At 40.8% G+C, this 17045-nt stretch overlaps 2 protein-coding genes across 5 annotated transcripts in view; one reads left to right on the forward strand and one right to left on the reverse strand.

The window, feature by feature from the left end:
• The window catches only part of KCTD19 (potassium channel tetramerization domain containing 19), a 32114-nt gene extending 22077 nt beyond the window's left edge, over nucleotides 1–10037 (reverse strand). The window contains exons 1-2 of the mRNA XM_067718723.1: nucleotides 9871–10037; nucleotides 4487–4783 (exon numbers count right to left, since the gene is read on the reverse strand). Coding sequence (XP_067574824.1) covers nucleotides 4487–4783; nucleotides 9871–9873 — 300 coding nt within the window. The 5' untranslated portion in view covers nucleotides 9874–10037. The remainder of the gene's footprint in view (nucleotides 1–4486; nucleotides 4784–9870) is intronic.
• The window catches only part of LRRC36 (leucine rich repeat containing 36), a 53615-nt gene continuing 46600 nt past the window's right edge, over nucleotides 10031–17045 (forward strand). For all 4 annotated transcript variants that reach the window (XM_067718724.1, XM_067718727.1, XM_067718725.1 and 1 more), the window contains exon 1: nucleotides 10031–10119. In XM_067718724.1, the coding sequence (XP_067574825.1) occupies nucleotides 10050–10119 (70 nt within the window). In that variant the 5' untranslated portion in view covers nucleotides 10031–10049. The remainder of the gene's footprint in view (nucleotides 10120–17045) is intronic.

Raw genomic sequence — 17045 nt, forward strand, 5'->3', positions numbered from 1 at the left:
ATACAGGTTGTTTCCACTTTTTGGCTATTATGAATAATGCTGCTATGAACATTTGTCTACAAGTGTTTGTGTGGACATCCTGTAGGTTTTAATTTCTCTTGGGTATATATGTGGGAGTGGAACTGCTGGGTCATAATGATATGTTTAACTTTTTGAGGAACTGCCAGACTGTTTTCCAAAGAGGTTGCACAAATTTACATTCCCATCAGCAATGTATGAGGGTTCCAGTTTCTCCATATCTTTGCCAACACCGGTTACTGTCTTTTTGATGAGAGGCATTCTAGTGGATGTGAAGTGGTAATTCATCATGGTTTTGATTTGCATTTCTTTGATGGCTAATGATATTGAGCGTTTTTCATGTGCTTATTGCCCATTTGTATATCTTCTTTGGAGAAATGTCTACTCAAATCCTTTGCTCACTTTAATATTTGATTGTCTTTCTGTTGTTTAGTTGTAAGTGTTCTTTATATATTCTGGATACATGTCCCTTATCAGATATGTGATTTGCAAATATTTTGTTCCATTCTGTGTGTGGTCTTTTTACTTTCTTGATGGTGTCCTTTGAAGCACAAAATTTTAAAATTTTGATGAAATTCAAAATTCATCTATTTTTTCCTTTGTTGCTTGTGCTTTTGATGTTGTACCTGAGAAAACACTGCTTAACCCAAGGTCTAATGATCTTTTAAAATGTTAAATTTGATAATTTTTCTTCTTTCTTTAAACATCTCCGAGAGGTACCTATAACATTTAGAATAGATCCTGGGTCTTCAGTGTCACCTGTGAGACTCTGCAAGATCTGGTCCATAGCCTCCTCTGACCTTATCTGTTTCTGGCATCTCCCTACTTTTTTTGTTTTTTTCCCACACTGAATGGCATGTGGAATCTTAGTTCCCCGGCCAGGGGTTGAACCCACACCCCCTGCACTGGAAGCGCGGAGTCTTAACCACTAGACCACCAGGGAAGTCCTGGCATCTCCTTACTTCTCATTGCACCTGACAATGGCTGCTGAGTCTGCCTCTCCCAAGTCACTCGTTTAACCTCAGGGCATTTGTGTTTGTTGTTCCTTATGCCTCAAAGCTCTTTCCCAGACGTCTGCATGACTTGTCCCTTTTTCATTCGGTCTTCTGCTCAAATGTTGCTTTGTCAATGAGGCCAGCCCTGACCACTCTTTCTAAAGGAGTAGCTGGCCTCAGTCACTTGCTATCTCCTTACCACATACTACACATCAGTACATTACAAAACAAGCAGATTAGATGTAAATGCTTTATTCTTTCAACTAAATTCCAGTACTATGAGGGCAGTGACTGACAGAATAAATAAAAACTATACATACAAAAAGAAAATCATATAAACACATTCTGAAACCCCAAGAAGTTCTAGAATACAGAAATGCCATCCTCCTTCACTATTACACAGGAAACACTGCTCTATTCTTCATAGCACACACCTCTATCTGACCTTGTATGGCTGTATGGTTTATGCCTATATCTCCAGTGCTTGGCCTGTGATTAGTGCTCAATACACAATAAATGTTACACTTAGAATCAAGACAATAATAGGTATTGAGCGTGCCCTTTGAAGGCCAAAGCTACAGGCCAGGGGGAGGTGGGGTGGGCAGGTGGACAGGGCTGGGGGACGGGAGAGATAAAGGGTAGGGATGTGAGGGGATGAGGAAGGGTAAAGAGCAGAGCAGCAGTGTGAGCTCAGGCACCTGTCCTCCAGAAGCTTCCCATCTCATTCTACTTGTTGGCTCCTATATGGCTTTCCAACAAAGTTTACTATATTATAGATAATCCTGTGTAGGATATGCCTCCTGTTGCGTGCATGGGAACTTTAGTTAGTGGGAGGCAAAGTCCCATTTTTATTGCTAGGGGCTAAATCTGAAGGACTCTATAGTGAGCAGCACTAACAGGTTAGAACAATTTAGATATGTGCTGTCCAATATGGTAGCCATTAGCCATATATGGCTATTGAGTACTTGAAATGTGATAGTCTGAATCTGAGACGTGCTTTAAGTGTAAAATACACATCAGATTTTGAAGACTTAGTACATAAAAAGAATGTAAAATATATTAATTTTAAAATATTCATTACATATTGAAATGACAGTATTTAAATATACTGGGTTAAATAAAATATATTATTAAAATTAATTTCACTTGGTTTTTTTTTAATGTGGCTACTAGAAAAATTTAAATTACACACGTGGCTCACATATGTGGTTTATATTATATTTTTATTGGATCATCCTATGTTTTCCTTAAAGCCCATAGGAATAATGCCTGGTAACCACAGTGCTTTCAATAAATACTGGCTGAATGCATTAAGGTGGGCTGCCTGAGAAGGGTCTTTAGACGAGAACTGGCAAACTCCATTTTCTCCAAGCAAAATGTTTGTACATTTAGGCAAGAACCTGAGTATGTGGACAGGCCTTAGGAGTGGGGAAAGCGATGGAAACAAGTGAGGCTGTTGATTTGCTTGAGATTGTTGTTGATTCTCCAGCTATATTTACACCCTGTTTCAATGAATAAATACCACTTCAGCTGGGCCGGCCTAAATGTTTATTTAGAGCACGATTTCCAAAACATAAGCACTTATTTTTTGGTCTGTTTTAGGGAGGCAGATCCATATGATTCCTCAAATACTACTGCTCACACAACTTGGAACTTTGGAATTGGACCAATTCATTGGCTTCTGAGTTGTTACCTCCCATTTAGAAGTTGCTTCCCAAATATATTTTGTTTCAATTTGGGAAGTAAGGACATCAAAGGAATTAAAGGGCTGATAAACTGTATAATAGGCTTGTGCTCTTTAAAATTGTTCTTCAAAAAATTGCCTTGATCTCTTTGATTTTCTGCAAGTGACTCCCTCCTTTTCCCCACAAAATGGTGCTTTGGTATAGAATCATTAGCAATCTTGGGAATTCCCTGGCAGTCCAGTGGTAAGGACTCCGCGTTTCCACTGCCAGGGGCCCAGGTTCGATCCCTGGTCGGTAAACAAGCCGTGTGGTGCAACCGCCACCCCACCAAAAATCAGCAGCCATCTTGACAATCTGGGCTGTTTAAGTGATTTAGAAGCCAATTGTAAGCAATTCTAGTACTCAGTTCCTGGGATAGTTGAAAAAATTTTTATTTCAGGTAGGTAACTTTAAAAAAAATAAAAAGAAAAGAATATACGACAACTTGCACTGGAGTATGTTAAAGATTTTGATTTCCAAATGTATAATACCTTTTACGAGAAAACACTGATTTTGTAAACAGTGTCCATAAAAACATGCATTATGAAATGTTCTCATTCCCATATGACCCAGATATGCATGGTCTACCTCAATTCTCTTCTTTGAGGTGTTGGAGAGGCATAGTTCGTAGTGCACTGAGCTGCACTGTGGCTTGTCAGTCAGCACTCGTGAAGACAGAATAAACAACACCTTGTCCAGATAGTAGGATTAACATGGAGCATGGCCAATGGTCCTTCCCAGTCATAATATTTAGTTCTTCCAGGTTAAAAAAATATCATTGTTCAAAAACTAAGAATAAACTAATTAAGATAAACCACAGAAATGATTTCTGTAGTCTGGAGAAAAATTAGGAAAGAAGGTAATGTTCTTCAGTGATACTATGATGGTTTAAAAGTAAAAGTATTTAAAGCTCTTACACCGAGAAAAGAAGTCTTGGAAAACAGAGAAGTGAAGACAAATGAAAGATTCTGCAGTTTGGAGGACGTTTTACTTTGCTGTAAGTGAACACTGTGTACCTAATAGGCACAGTGAGAAGTGATGTCCTTTTTTTAAAAATTAATTAATTAATTATTTTTTGGCTGCATTGGGTCTTCGTTGCTGCGCACGGGCTTTCTCTAGTTGCGGCGAGTAGGCTTCTCATTGTGGTGGCTTCTCTTGTTCTGAAGCACGGGCTCTAGGCACATGGGCTCAGTAGTTGTGGCTCTCGGGCTCTAGAGCGCAGGCTCAGCAGTTGTGGCGCACAGGCTTAGTTGCTCCGCGGCATGTGGGATCTTCCCGGAACAGGGATCGAACCCATGTCCCCTGCATTGGCAGGAGGATTCTTAACCACTGGGCCACCAGGGAAGTCCCGAGAAGTAATGTTCTTGACAAGTCTTTTAGATTTTAAATCTCAGACACAGTGTATGTAGAAAATCCTACAATTTCTAGTGTTTCCACCTTTTAAAATTCAACAACAAAAGAAAGAAGAAGCTTAAGCTAGGATTTCCAAGAGTCAAGAACACCCTTTCAGGCCGTGGAAAGTCCTATCCTGGGTCTGTGGTGGCTGCTGGCATAGATAAGGCACAGTCAGGATGAAATCCTTTATTCAGAACATGCATTTCTAGTGTACCGTTTATTACCTTATCTAACTCATCACACTTCCTCATTAAGAGGATCATCTCAGCAACGAATATATAAAAGGACACAATATTTTAGTGATGTAAGGCCTATGTTACTGATCACCACTCCTGGAAGACAAGAGTATCTTACCTGCAGCAAAGGCATCAGCTGCAAAGCCAGTGCTTGCTCATAGAGCAAGTTCAGTTCTGCACAACTGGAGAAGGAGAGTTTGGAGGTGTAGAGGTAATAATGCACATGCCTGAATGTGGAACCATCTCTGTCAATGAACAGCCTCTGGCTTTCCGAAGAGGTCAACGCTGAAGCCTCCTTCCATAACAGGGAGTCTGGGAACTGAGCGAGTTTGCTTCTGGGAACTGAGAAATGCCAGCCCCCGACATTGAAATGAAACAAATCCTCTGCTGACTCATGAGGCATACCAGGCTCCTCCTAAAGGGAAAATGAAAAGAGATCTATGCAATAAAAGGAAATAAAAAGCATCCATATTGGAAAGGAAGAAGTAAAATTATTTCTATTTGTAGATGATGTGATCTTGCATAAAGAAAATCCTGAGGAATTCACTATTAAATTATTAGAAATGAGTTCAAGAAGGTTGAAGGGTACAGATCAATATAAAAAATCAACTGTATTTTTATACACTAGCAATGAACAACACAAAAATGAAATTAAGAAAACAATTCCATTCACAATAGTATCAAAAAGAACAAAGTAGTTAAGAATTCAGAAGACAATACTGTTATGGTAGCAATACTCTTCAAATTGATCTATTGTACAATTGAACACAATCCCTATGAAAATTCCAACTGCTTTTTTTTTTTTTGCAAAAATTGACAAGCTGATGTTAAAATTCATATGGAAATACAAGGGACCCAGAATAATCAAAACAATCTTGAAAAAGGAGAATGAAATTTGAGGATTCACACTTCACACTTTCAAAACATACTACAAAAACAAACAAAAAAAACAAAGCAAAAACATACTACAGTAATCAAGATGGTGTGCTACTGCACAAGGACAGACATTTGAATAACTGAAATGGAATTAAGAGTCCAGAAATAAACCATTGCATTTATGGTTAATTAATTTTGACAAGAGAGCCAAGAAAAGACAATGGGTAAAGAAGAGCCTTTTCAAAAAATGGTGCTGGGACAACTGGACATCCACATGCAAAAAAAAAAAAAAAAAAAGTTGGATTCCTACCCCACACCATACAAAAAATTAACACCAAATGGATCATAAACCTAAGAATAAGAGGTAAAGATACAAAACCCTTAAAAGAAAACAAAATCTTCATGACCTTGGATTATGCAATGCCTTCTTAGATAAGATACAAAAAGCAAAAGTGAAATAAATAAATAAACAAACCAATAAATAAATAAAACTTCATCAAAAGTAAAAACATTTGTGCTTCAAAAGACATCATCAGAAAGTAAAAAGACAACACATATAATGGAACAAATCATCTATCTGATAAAGAATCTGTACTTAGACTATGTAAAAAGAACATTTACTACTCAATAATAGAAAGACAAATAACCAAATTTAAAAGTGGGTTAAGAATCTAAATAGACATTTCTTCAAAGAAGATTCACAAATGGCCAATAGCACATGAAAACATACTTAGCCTCATTAGTCATTAGGGAAATGCAAAGCAAAACTCACAATGAGATACCATTTAACACCCACTAGGATGACCTGAATCAAAATAATAGATAATGGGCTTTCCTGGTGGCACAGTGGTTGAGAGTCCGCCTGCCAATGCAGGGGACACGGGTTCATGCCCCGGTCCGGGAAGATCCCACATGCCGCAGAGCGGCTAGGCCTGTGAGCCATGCCGCTGAGCCTGCGCGTCCAGAGCCTGTGCTCCACAACGGGAGAGGCCACAACAGTGAGAGGCCCGCGTAGCGCAAAAAAAAAAAAAAAAAAAAAAGATAATAACAAGTGTTGACAAAGACTGGAGAAATTAGAAATCTCATACACTGCTGATGGGAGTGTAAAATGGTGCAGCTGCTCTGCAAAACAGTTCAGTGGTTCCTCAAAACATTAAACACAGAGTTCTTACATGGTTCGCAAATCCACTTCCAGAGATAAGTGCAAGAGGAATGAAAACCTATGACCAAACAAAATTTGCAGGCAAATTTGCAAGCAAAATCTGCAGGCATTCATAGAAGAATTATTTATAATAGCCCAAAAGCAGAAACAACCAAAATGTCCATCAGCTGATGAACTAGTAAACAAACTGTAATGTATTCATACAATGCAATGCTATTTGTCAATAAAAAGGAATGAAGTACTGATACATGTTAGAACATAGACGAAACCTTGAAACATTATGCAAAGTGAAAGAAGCCAGATGCTAAAGACCACATATTATTCCATCTATATGTAATGTGCAGAATAGGCAAATTTAGAGAGAGAGAGAATAGATTAGTGGTTGCCTAGGGCTGGGGAGGTTGGAGGGGAAATGGAAAATGACTAGTAATACGTATGGAATTTCTCTTTGGGATGATGGAAATGTTCTAAAATTGATTGTGGTGATGGCTGCACAGCTCTGTGGCCATACTAAAAACCACTGAATAGTACACTTTAAAATAGTAAATTGAAAGGTATGTGAATTATATCTTAATAAAGCTCTTTTTGAAAGAGTTATGATGAGGTGCTCCCCTCCCCACTGACTATGTCAGGGCTCTTTTGGAATCATACCTGCAGAGACATTACATTATTAAGGCCATGGCAGGATGGCTGAATGCTGTGGGTTCCTTTTTATATATACAAAAGCAGCAAAGATCATTAACCTTCCTCAGTTCATTGTTAAAAGTTGAAGGTTATCTATTCATAAACAAATTGTCCATTTTGCTTCAAGATGACCTAACTTATCAACACTATAAAAAAGCAGAAAGCCATCAAACATACAAACAATCTGTATCAGACCTTAAAAAAAAAAACACTCAAGTAAAGCAGAAACTAACACACCACTGTAAAGCAATTATACTCCAATAAAGATGTAAAAAAAAAAAACCAAACCATATTCTGGTCACTAGAGATGATCATGTGGCCTATTGTTATAATAAATTATATTAATAGAAAAAAAACACTCAAGGAGCACTACTCTTATAAAAAATTTAGAGTTGTAAATAGTATGTAACATTTTACCTAAAAAAGAACCATAAAACAATACTGAATTTGTGAAAATAAAGGGAAGCCTCACTAAAATGGAGTCAGGAGGCCAGAAGAGGGAGCTCTCACACACATGCCACTCAAGGTCGATAAAAGATCCAACGGAAGAGACATAACTCAAAGCTCCAGCAGGAGGTGATACTACCTTACTATTGGCCAGCAGGAGGAAGAAAGATTTTCTCCTTGCCTGGCACAACTCAGCCAATGAAAAGTCACTATACTTCAAACTCCCAGTTTCCTCCAATGGATTTTTTTGTTTATAACAGCCCCTCCCAACTTCCCCTTCTCCCTATAAAAGAGTTTCCTCTTTTGCTTTACCCGACTTGCATGTGGTTCACCCTGGTTGCATGTCCTGAGTTGCAGTTCTTTACTGCTCCCAAATAAACCTGTTTTGCTGGTAAAAAAATAACTGATGGTTTTAGGTTAAAAATTCTAGGTAAACATTATGCATGCTGAAGTGATTGGGGTGCAATGTACCAATATTTGTAACTTATTTTAAAATTTATCAAAAGCTAAGATGAATTGATAGAAGGATGGATAGAGGATATGTAATTAAACAATTACAGCAAAATGTTCATTGTAGAATCTAGGTGGTGGGTATATAGTTTCACCGTAAAATTCTTTCAAAATTTCTGAATGTTTCAAAATTTGTATTTAAATGTTGGTGGGGGGAAAAAAACGTTAAAATAAGAGGTGGTTTCTCAAGGCAGGAAAAGCCCACTTCTCCAACAGAAATCTGCATCTCCTATTTTGACAGCTGAGTTAGGAAAATAATTGCATGCAATAAAGAAGGGGGTGGGGTTCTCTTCTAACAAGCCTTGTTGATATATTCAGATATAAAGAAAAACAATTATACATGGCCCGTTTGAGGCTAGAAGAATTAAAAGGGACATGAAGAGAAAGATTACAAACTGTAATGGTGTCAGGACTCACAGAAGCAGAGCTGGAAAAGCCAATCTAGTGAGCTAATCAAAGCTTTTAAGTCCTGGCCTTTCTAAACATAGGTAAGGCTGAACATGACAAGCTGAGGGTAACTAAGGACCCCACCTAGACCAGAAAGCATAAATATGCAAGGACTCTTGATTTTGCTTTCTATTCTCCTTAAAGGTGACAGGCTGGTTGAGAGCTCAGTGAAAGTGTCCCAAGTGTGCATATTTTGGGTGCCAAATAAAACCTGCTCCTTGAAGGTGAGCCACAGTTCTGGTCTCAGTTCCTCTTTAAAGATAGGGTATGGCAAGAGGTCTTGCCACAGAGTTTGCCTCCTTCTTACAGGTACATGGCCCATCCACAGGTGGGCTCTCAAGAGAAGCCTGCTGGAGGGAGGGTTGGGGTTAAGGATGTGGTTATGCTTTCCAGAGTTTTCTTCCCAAAGACTGCTCAGGAGCTGGTTAGTGCAGAACTACCCCGGCCTGGGAAGAGCCCTCAGTCACAGGCTGGGGGCCTGTAGTACTTGAAGGACAAAAGGTTTCTTGCCAGATTGACTGCAGGAAATGGGGTAGCCCCAGCATAGTCATCCGACCCCATCCCAAAGGGTATCTCTCTTTTCCACGCTGAGCCCTCTCTCCCAGAGGAGCTCCTTTCAAATCAGTTTCTAGAACTAGAACTGCCTCATGCTCTAAAGACAGGACCTCGGGCTTCCCTGGTGGTGCAGTGGTTAAGAATCCGCCTGCCGATGCAGGGGAAACGGGTTCGAGCCCTGGTCTGGGAAGATCCCACATGCCGCGGAGCAACTAGGCCCGTGAGCCACAACTACTGAGCCTGCGCGTCTGGAGCCTGTGCTCCGCAACGAGAGGCCGCGATAGTGAGAGGCCCGCGCACTGCGATGAAGAGTGGCCCTCGCTTGCCGCAACTAGAGAAAGCCCTCGCACAGCAACGAACACCCAACACAGCCAAAAATAAATAAAATTAAAAAAAAAAAAAAAAAGACAGGACCTCAACTCCTCAGAGACAACGTTTTATATCTGGAGCTTCCCATCATGCCTCAGAGAGCTGCCCTCGAACCCAATCCTTCAGATCCCCCCACACCCACCACGGTCACTCTCCCGCCCACCGCCTTGCCTCAGAGACAACATTCCCAAGAACTAGAGATATGGAGACCACCGCGTCAGAAGCACACTCCCACCCTTCAGACCTGGCGTCCCCCACACCCTCAGAGCTATATAACACTTCAACTCTCTTCTGACTCCTCAGAACTAGCCCCCAAACCCTTCAAATTTGGGGCTATATCCACCCCGTGTCCCAGAGTCAGGTTCCTAACCCCACAGCCCTAATCCTTCGCCACATCTCACCCATTCGCAGTTTTAGCGGTTTTGGGGCTCCCGCCAGGGCGGGCTCCATACCATGGTCTAGGGTCCTGAGGCGGGTGGGCAGGAGCGTGACCCGGGCAATAACGGCCCCCGGAAGCGCGGCGGCGCGCGGGGCAGGGCGGGGCCTGGAAGCGTGGGGCGGGGCTTGGAGCGCGCCGGGCGGCCTCGCGGGCGGTGACAGGTGAGCGGCGGAGTGGGGCAGGTGGGCTGGAATGGCGGAGCAGTGGGAGCTGGACGAGGAGGGCATTCGCCGCCTGGGGGCGCTGACTCTGGAGCAATCCGGTAGGGCCAGGCCGGGAGGGCCTGGATCGGGAGCTTGGGGTTAGAGGCTGAGGGGAGAAAACAGGGGGAGGCAGAGGAATATGAGGTAGATGGTGGGGAACGGCGGTGGAGGAGCGATCTCTGAGGCGGAGGAGGGGTTACTGAAGCGGAAGGGTTACAGTGAAGTAGAGGTGAAGGAACTGAAGTAACTGGGGAGTCTGGGGCGGAGGGCGAGAAATTGAGGGAGAGAAGCCGAGTCTAAAATGGAGAAGGAGAAACAAGATTACGCGGACCCTGAGGCCAGGAACACAGAACTGGACAGTCTGAACTAGTGGAAGGAAAATGAGCCCCAAGACGGGCATTGGCGGGAGAAGGGAAGCGCGGTGAGAAGGGCTTTTGAGGTCGGGGTGCTATTGAGGAGCCACAAAGGGCGTTAATTTTGGCAGTTTTGGAAACTAACGACCCAGGAGGGCTTTTCCTGGTTGGGGTGAAATGGGAAAGGATGTTCCTTCATCAGCCCCTCTCTTCGTCCAGTCTTCACCTCGAGAACTTGGCGATTCATTTGATCCATCTGGATGCGTAGCCTCCTTTTGAGACTCAGAAAGGGGTCTGATGTAAAAGGAATAGCAGCTGATCTCTCGAGGCGTTTAGATCAGTGCCTTGACTTCGTCCTAGAGGTAAAACGGGCGGAATGACTGCTGACCCCACCTCTGACCTGGGGTCTGACTCACACAGCTTGCTTTCTAAGTTTTTAAGGAGTAGAAATGTTGGGAAAATTATCAGCGTTCCTGATTCAACTTTTAGCCTTCCTAAATTCACTGCATCGTAATGGCAGGCCCTGTGTTAAATGCTTTCCCTGCATTATTTAATCCCCATAACAAGCCTGTGAAGCAGATGCTGTTACTGTTCCTATTTTACAGTTGAGGAAAATTGGGTTTAGACTCTTGCCCGAAGCCGCACAGCCGTAAGTAATGCAGCCAGAGTTTATTAACCCAGGACTCTGATTCCAGAGCCTGCGCTCTAACCGTAACAAAGTTACCTTTCTTCCTCTAGTACTTTTTATTTGTGAGATATGCAATAACTTGGTTTTATTTTATTTAAATTATTTGTTATTTAAAATTTATCAAAATTAATACATGCTGGTAACAGTCAAACACTACATGAGTGAGCAAAGAGGGTATTAATCGGTCCTTCTTTTGGAAATCCCCCATCCCCCCCCCAAAGATAATGGTTTGGTGTGCATATAGATAGATTGATGTAGATATTTCAGGTTTTTCTTTTCCAAACTATTAATACTTTGAGCTCCCCTAATTTACAAGTTATCTAAGAAAAGCTTCATTGGCTTGACATACTGGTGTACCTTTCTTTTCTTTTTTCCTTCTTTTTTAAAAATTTATTCAATTTGATTTGGGGGGGCACATACCCCTTCCATTTTCCAGCTAGAATAATATGTGGCAGGATTTTTTTTTTTTTTTTGCTTGTTAGCTTGTTTTTATTACATGTGAATAACAAAATTGTGCTCATTCTGACAATTCAAATGATACAAAAGTATCTAAAGTAAAAGAATATTCTTCCCTCTCCTTTTCTGTTGCTTATACAAACATACATACATAGGTATCCTTTTTTTATTTTTTTAAGGAATAGAGCATATATACTATTTGGCAAGTTGCTTTTTTTACTTACCAATAAAACATGGATACTTTTCTTTCCTCCCTTCCATCCTCCCTTCCTTCCTTCTTTCTTTCTTTCTATCCTTCCGCCACGTGGCTTGCACATCTTCATTCCCCAACGAGGGATTGAACCCAGGCCCTGGGCAGTGAGAGAGCAGAGTCCTAACCCCTGGATGGCCAGGGAATTCCCAAAACATGGATACTTTTCAGTTAAATGAATGTGCTGGTATATGCATTCTAAAATTCTTCTATATAAAATCACAGTGGTCACCTTGGGGGAGAGAGGCTTTTACTTTTATTCTGTACTTTTCTGTACTGTTAGAATTTTCTGGCTGTGTAATAAGCATTACTTTCTTTTTAATATCCAAAGGGATAATCTTGGTGGTACAATTATAGACCTTTTCTGTATGTTTGTTTTCTTTGTTATATTTCTCTGTACTAAAAATTTCTAATAAATATTTATCCTTTGTCATGCAGAAATTTTTCATCTTAAGGTAGTCAAGTTTATTTTTCCTTATGATGTGTGATTTTTGTGTCTTATTTATGAAGTTTTCCCCTACACTGATGTAATAGGGTCCTGCATTTTTTTTCTAAAAATTCTGCAGCTTTGCTTTTCACATTATGTCTAATCTATCCAGGGGCTTCCCTGGTGGCTCAGTGGTTAAGAATCCGCCTGCTCATGCAGGGGACACGGGCCCGAGCCCTGGTAGGGGGAGATCCCACATGCCGCGGAGCAGCTAAGCCTGTGCGCCACAACTACGGAATCCCACACACCTAGAGCCCGTGCTCCACAACAAGAGAAGCCACCACAATGAGAAGCCCGCGCACCGCAATGAAGGGTAGCCCCCACTCCCCACAACTAGAGAAAGCCTGAGCGCAGCAATGAAGACCCAACGAAGCCAAAAAATAAATAAATTAATTAATTAATTAACTATGACCTGTTTCGTTTGATATCTGGAAACAATGGATTCCAAATTTAAAAAAAATCTAATCTATTTGGAGTTTATTTTTATATATGATATGTGATATAATATAATTGTATTTTTCTATGCTAATAGCCAGTTTTCCCAGAACCTATTTTGTAGTGTTATCTCTGCTATATTCCAAGTCACTTTATAAATATGGGTCTGTTTCTGGGTTTTCTGTTCTGTTCCATTGTTCAGTTTATCTACTTCTGCACCAATATCAGACTTTTGTAATTACCATGGCTTAACAGTAAATCTTTTTAATTAATTAACTTATTTTTGGCTGCGTTGAGTCTTCGTTGCTGCACATGGGCTTTCTCTAGTTATGGCAAGCGGGGGCTACTCTTCATTGAGGTGACTTCTCTTGTTGCAGAGCAGGGGCTCCAGAGCACAGGCTCAGTAGCTCCGCGGCATGTAGGATCTTCCCCCACCAGAGCTCGATCCCGTGGACCCTGCATTGCCAGGCAGATTCTTAACCACTGCACCACCAGGGAAGTCCCTGGAACTCTTTTTTAAAAATCACATATAAAACCTAAAAATACTTAACAGTAATTTCTTAATATTATCAAATATCCAATTAGTTTTCTAATTTCCCCACTGTCCTATACATTTTTTCTTTTTTTTTAATTTTTGGAATCAGGATCTATGTAAGGTCTATTGCAATTGGTTGATATTTACCTTAAATCTTATTTGATCTACAGGTTCTTCCCATTATTTTTCTTGTATTTTCTATTGTTTTTGAAGAAACTAGTCATGTCCTGAATAATTTCTTACAATCTGGATTTTGCTCACTGCATTCCTAGGATGTTTAACATTTACCTCTGTTCCTTGTATTTCCTATGAATTGGTAGTTAGATAAGGCTTGATCACATTCAGGTTTGATTTTTATTTTATTTTTGGCTGCGTTGGGTCTTCATTGCTGTGCACAGGCTTTCTCTAGTTGTGGTGAGGGGAGGCTACTCTTCATTGAGGTGTGCGGGCTTCTCACTGCAGTGGCTTCCCTTGTTGCAGAGCATGGGCTCTGGACACGTGGGCTTCAGTAGTTGCAGCACGCGGGCTCAGTTAGTTGTGGCTCGTGGGCTCTAGAGCACAGGCTCAATAGTTGTGGTGAAAGGGCTTAGTTGCTCCTCGGCATGTGGGATCTTCCAGGACCAGGGATCGAACCCGTGTCCCCTGCACTGGCGGGCGGATTCTTAACCACTGCGCAATCCGGGAAGTCCCTGTTTTTTTGGGTTTTTTTGCAAGACCACTTCATAAGTGATGGTGTATACTTCCATCAGGAAGTATATAACATCTGGTGTTCTTTTTGTGATATTATCAGTCATTGAATATGATTGCCTAGGATCCATTAATTCATTCGGGATTGCAAAATGATAATTTTAAAATTCTTTAGTATTTGTTAGTTGTAATACTTATATAAAAAGATATTTCCTCATGCCAACTATTTGGTTATCCTGAGGCACAGTTTGTATAGGAAAGAAAGGATAAAAGAGTTCCCATATACTCTTCCCCCCATCACACCTCCCCCATATCCCCTCTCAGTTTTCCTATTATTAATATCTTGCATTCACATGGTACATTTGTTATGGTTGTTGAACCAATAATAATACGTTATTAGTAACTAAAGTCGATAGTTTACATTAGGGTTCACTCTTTGTGTTGTACAGTTGTGGGGGTTTTGACAAATGTATAGTCATGTGTCCACCATTACAGTATCAACAGAACAGTTTCACTGCCCTAAAAATCCCCAGTGCTCCACCTATTCTTCCATTCCTCACCACTGAACCCCTGGAAACCACTGACCTTTTTCCTGTTGCCTTTTTCAGAATGTCATATAGTTGTAATCATACAGTATGTAACCTCTGGCAACCACTGATTCTTTAAAAAAATTTTTTTTAATCTTTTAATTGAGGTATAATTGACATATAACATTAACTTAGTTTCAGGCATACAGTATAATGGTTTGATGTTTGTATACATTGCAAAATGATCACTGCAGGGGCTTCCCTGGTGGTGCAGTGGTTGAGGGTCCGCCTGCCGATGCAGGGGACACGGGTTCGTGCCCCGGTCCGGGAGGATCCCACATGCCACGGAGCGGTTGGGCCCGTGAGCCGTGGCCGCTGAGCCTGCGCGTCCGGAGCCTGTGCTCCACAATGGGAGAGGCCACAACAGTGAGAGGCCCGCGTACCGCAAAAAAAAAAAAAAAATCCATTGGTAATCTTGCATTTATTTTTATTTTTTTTAATTTTTGGCTGCGTCGGGTCTTAGTTGCAGCACACAGGATCTTTCCTTGTGGCACACAGGCTTCTCTCTAGTTGCAATGCACAGACTGCAGAGCGTTTGGCCCCTTAGTTTGCGGCACACGGGCTCTCTAGTTGAGGCACACGTGCTCAGTAGTTGTGGCGAGGGCTTAGTTGCCCCGTGGCACGTGGGATCCTAGTTCCCCGACCAGGTATCAAACCCGCGTCCCCTGAATTAGAAGGCGGACTCTTAATCACTGGACCACCAGGGAATTCCCCAGGTAATTTTGCATTTAAACAGATCTTTTACCCGTGTATGATTTTGTAATAACATCAGGCATCCGTCATTTGAAAAATATTAACTCACTGAGTTATGTCTGTCTTCCAAATACTGGCAAATTTCATTTTGTAACATTAAAAAATCATGTTTGTTAGTATCATCACAAATCTCATCAGAGATATCTTTAGGTTTTGGAATCTATCAAGTTTATGATGGCAAATACAAGTTTATCAAAATTCTAATTTCAGCTTGGAAGCTCATATGTTATAATTGACAACAGTTGCTGTCACTTGTTTTCCTGAAGTGACAGCCTCACTTTATTTTCAAGAAAATGTCTGCCAACTATTCAAGTCTGAATAACCATAGTATGTCAGATTTTTCAGGTAAAAATGGTGTTCTAAAAAAAAAAGGGGGGGTGTTAGTTAAGCTGGCATCTCAAAATCCACACAAGTGTTTTCCCTCAAGGCACCCACCATACTTCAGTATTAAGCAGAAGTACTTCATGCGTACTTCCTGTTTGGTCACACAATATAAAAAAGACATACTCAAGCGTCAAGATTTACGAAAATTAACCATTTTTATTGCTTTTTCAAGGGCATTCTTAAGAGAAAGTGGCTTTTTTTTTTAACTGCAAGCATACAATGGTGACGAATACAATGACTAAGAATGAAGTTTGATGCCACTGCCTTGACTCATCCTAAGGCCTCAGTAGTTTTTGCTTTTACACCATAAGTGCAAATGTCAACACTGCAAAAAGAGCTATTAATGTTCTAATATTATTATGAAAATAATTTTTAAAAATAGTTTTGATTTTGTGGACCCCTGTACATGTCTCAGGGACCTCCAGGGGTCTAGGGACCATGTTTTGAGAACTGTTATATTTTGTTATGACATCTTTTAGCTTTTGAAATTTGTTTTGAAATACTAAGTTAAAATTTTCATTTGGTTTGTGGATGTATCTTTTTGGAGTGCTTTCATTCTTTAAGGTTGCTATTCTGCTCTTTTTTCTTTTTTGTTTAATAACCTCATATAAAATATGACTGTAAACCTTTTCTGTGTCTCTTTGTTAAAGTGCATTACGTTTTCTATACTTTTAGATGGGAAGAGTGGGCCAGAATAGCTTTCCTAGTTTCAAGGTTTTGGAGCTCCCTCTTCTGTTGTGTTCACAAAGTACTAAAAATAGGGCTTTAAGTTTGCGGAGAACTGCCATCTCTGCCTCCCTCCCTGACTTGTATCTGGACCTTCTCTTTCTTTTGAACCTATTGTCTCTATCCCCTTCAATGTGGATTCTACTCCCACTGATTTCTCTCAGGGATGAGGCTTTCCTTGAAAGGGATCTTCAGTTTCATACTTTTTATAGTTTATAGGTCCTAGACTGCTCCAGACTGCTCCAGCACCTTAAGAGCTTATTTCAATGCAATCCCCTGGCAGTCACCTGCAAATGGGATTCTGCAGAAACTCCTTCCAGTTTTGGTTGCTGTTCTCATTTTGGCCCACCACACTTGCCAGTGAGCTCCTATTGGCAGTTTTGAGATTCTCCTCTTTTCAGTGCTGTTAGAAGTCTAGTTGACATATATGTATGCATGTACATATGTATGTGTGTATATACATATATATATACACATATACCCACATACCTACACACACACACACATATATATTCTTTAAAACACAATCACACACCCAGACACAGAGTCATACTTTTCCCTCACTTAATGTCTTGGAGATCTTTCCATATGAGCATCTACAAATCTACCTCATTCTTTTTAATGACTGCATAACAATAATTAAC

The sequence above is a fragment of the Pseudorca crassidens genome, chromosome 20, assembly GCF_039906515.1.
Source record: "Pseudorca crassidens isolate mPseCra1 chromosome 20, mPseCra1.hap1, whole genome shotgun sequence".
In the NCBI taxonomy this organism is placed as follows: domain Eukaryota; kingdom Metazoa; phylum Chordata; class Mammalia; order Artiodactyla; family Delphinidae; genus Pseudorca; species Pseudorca crassidens.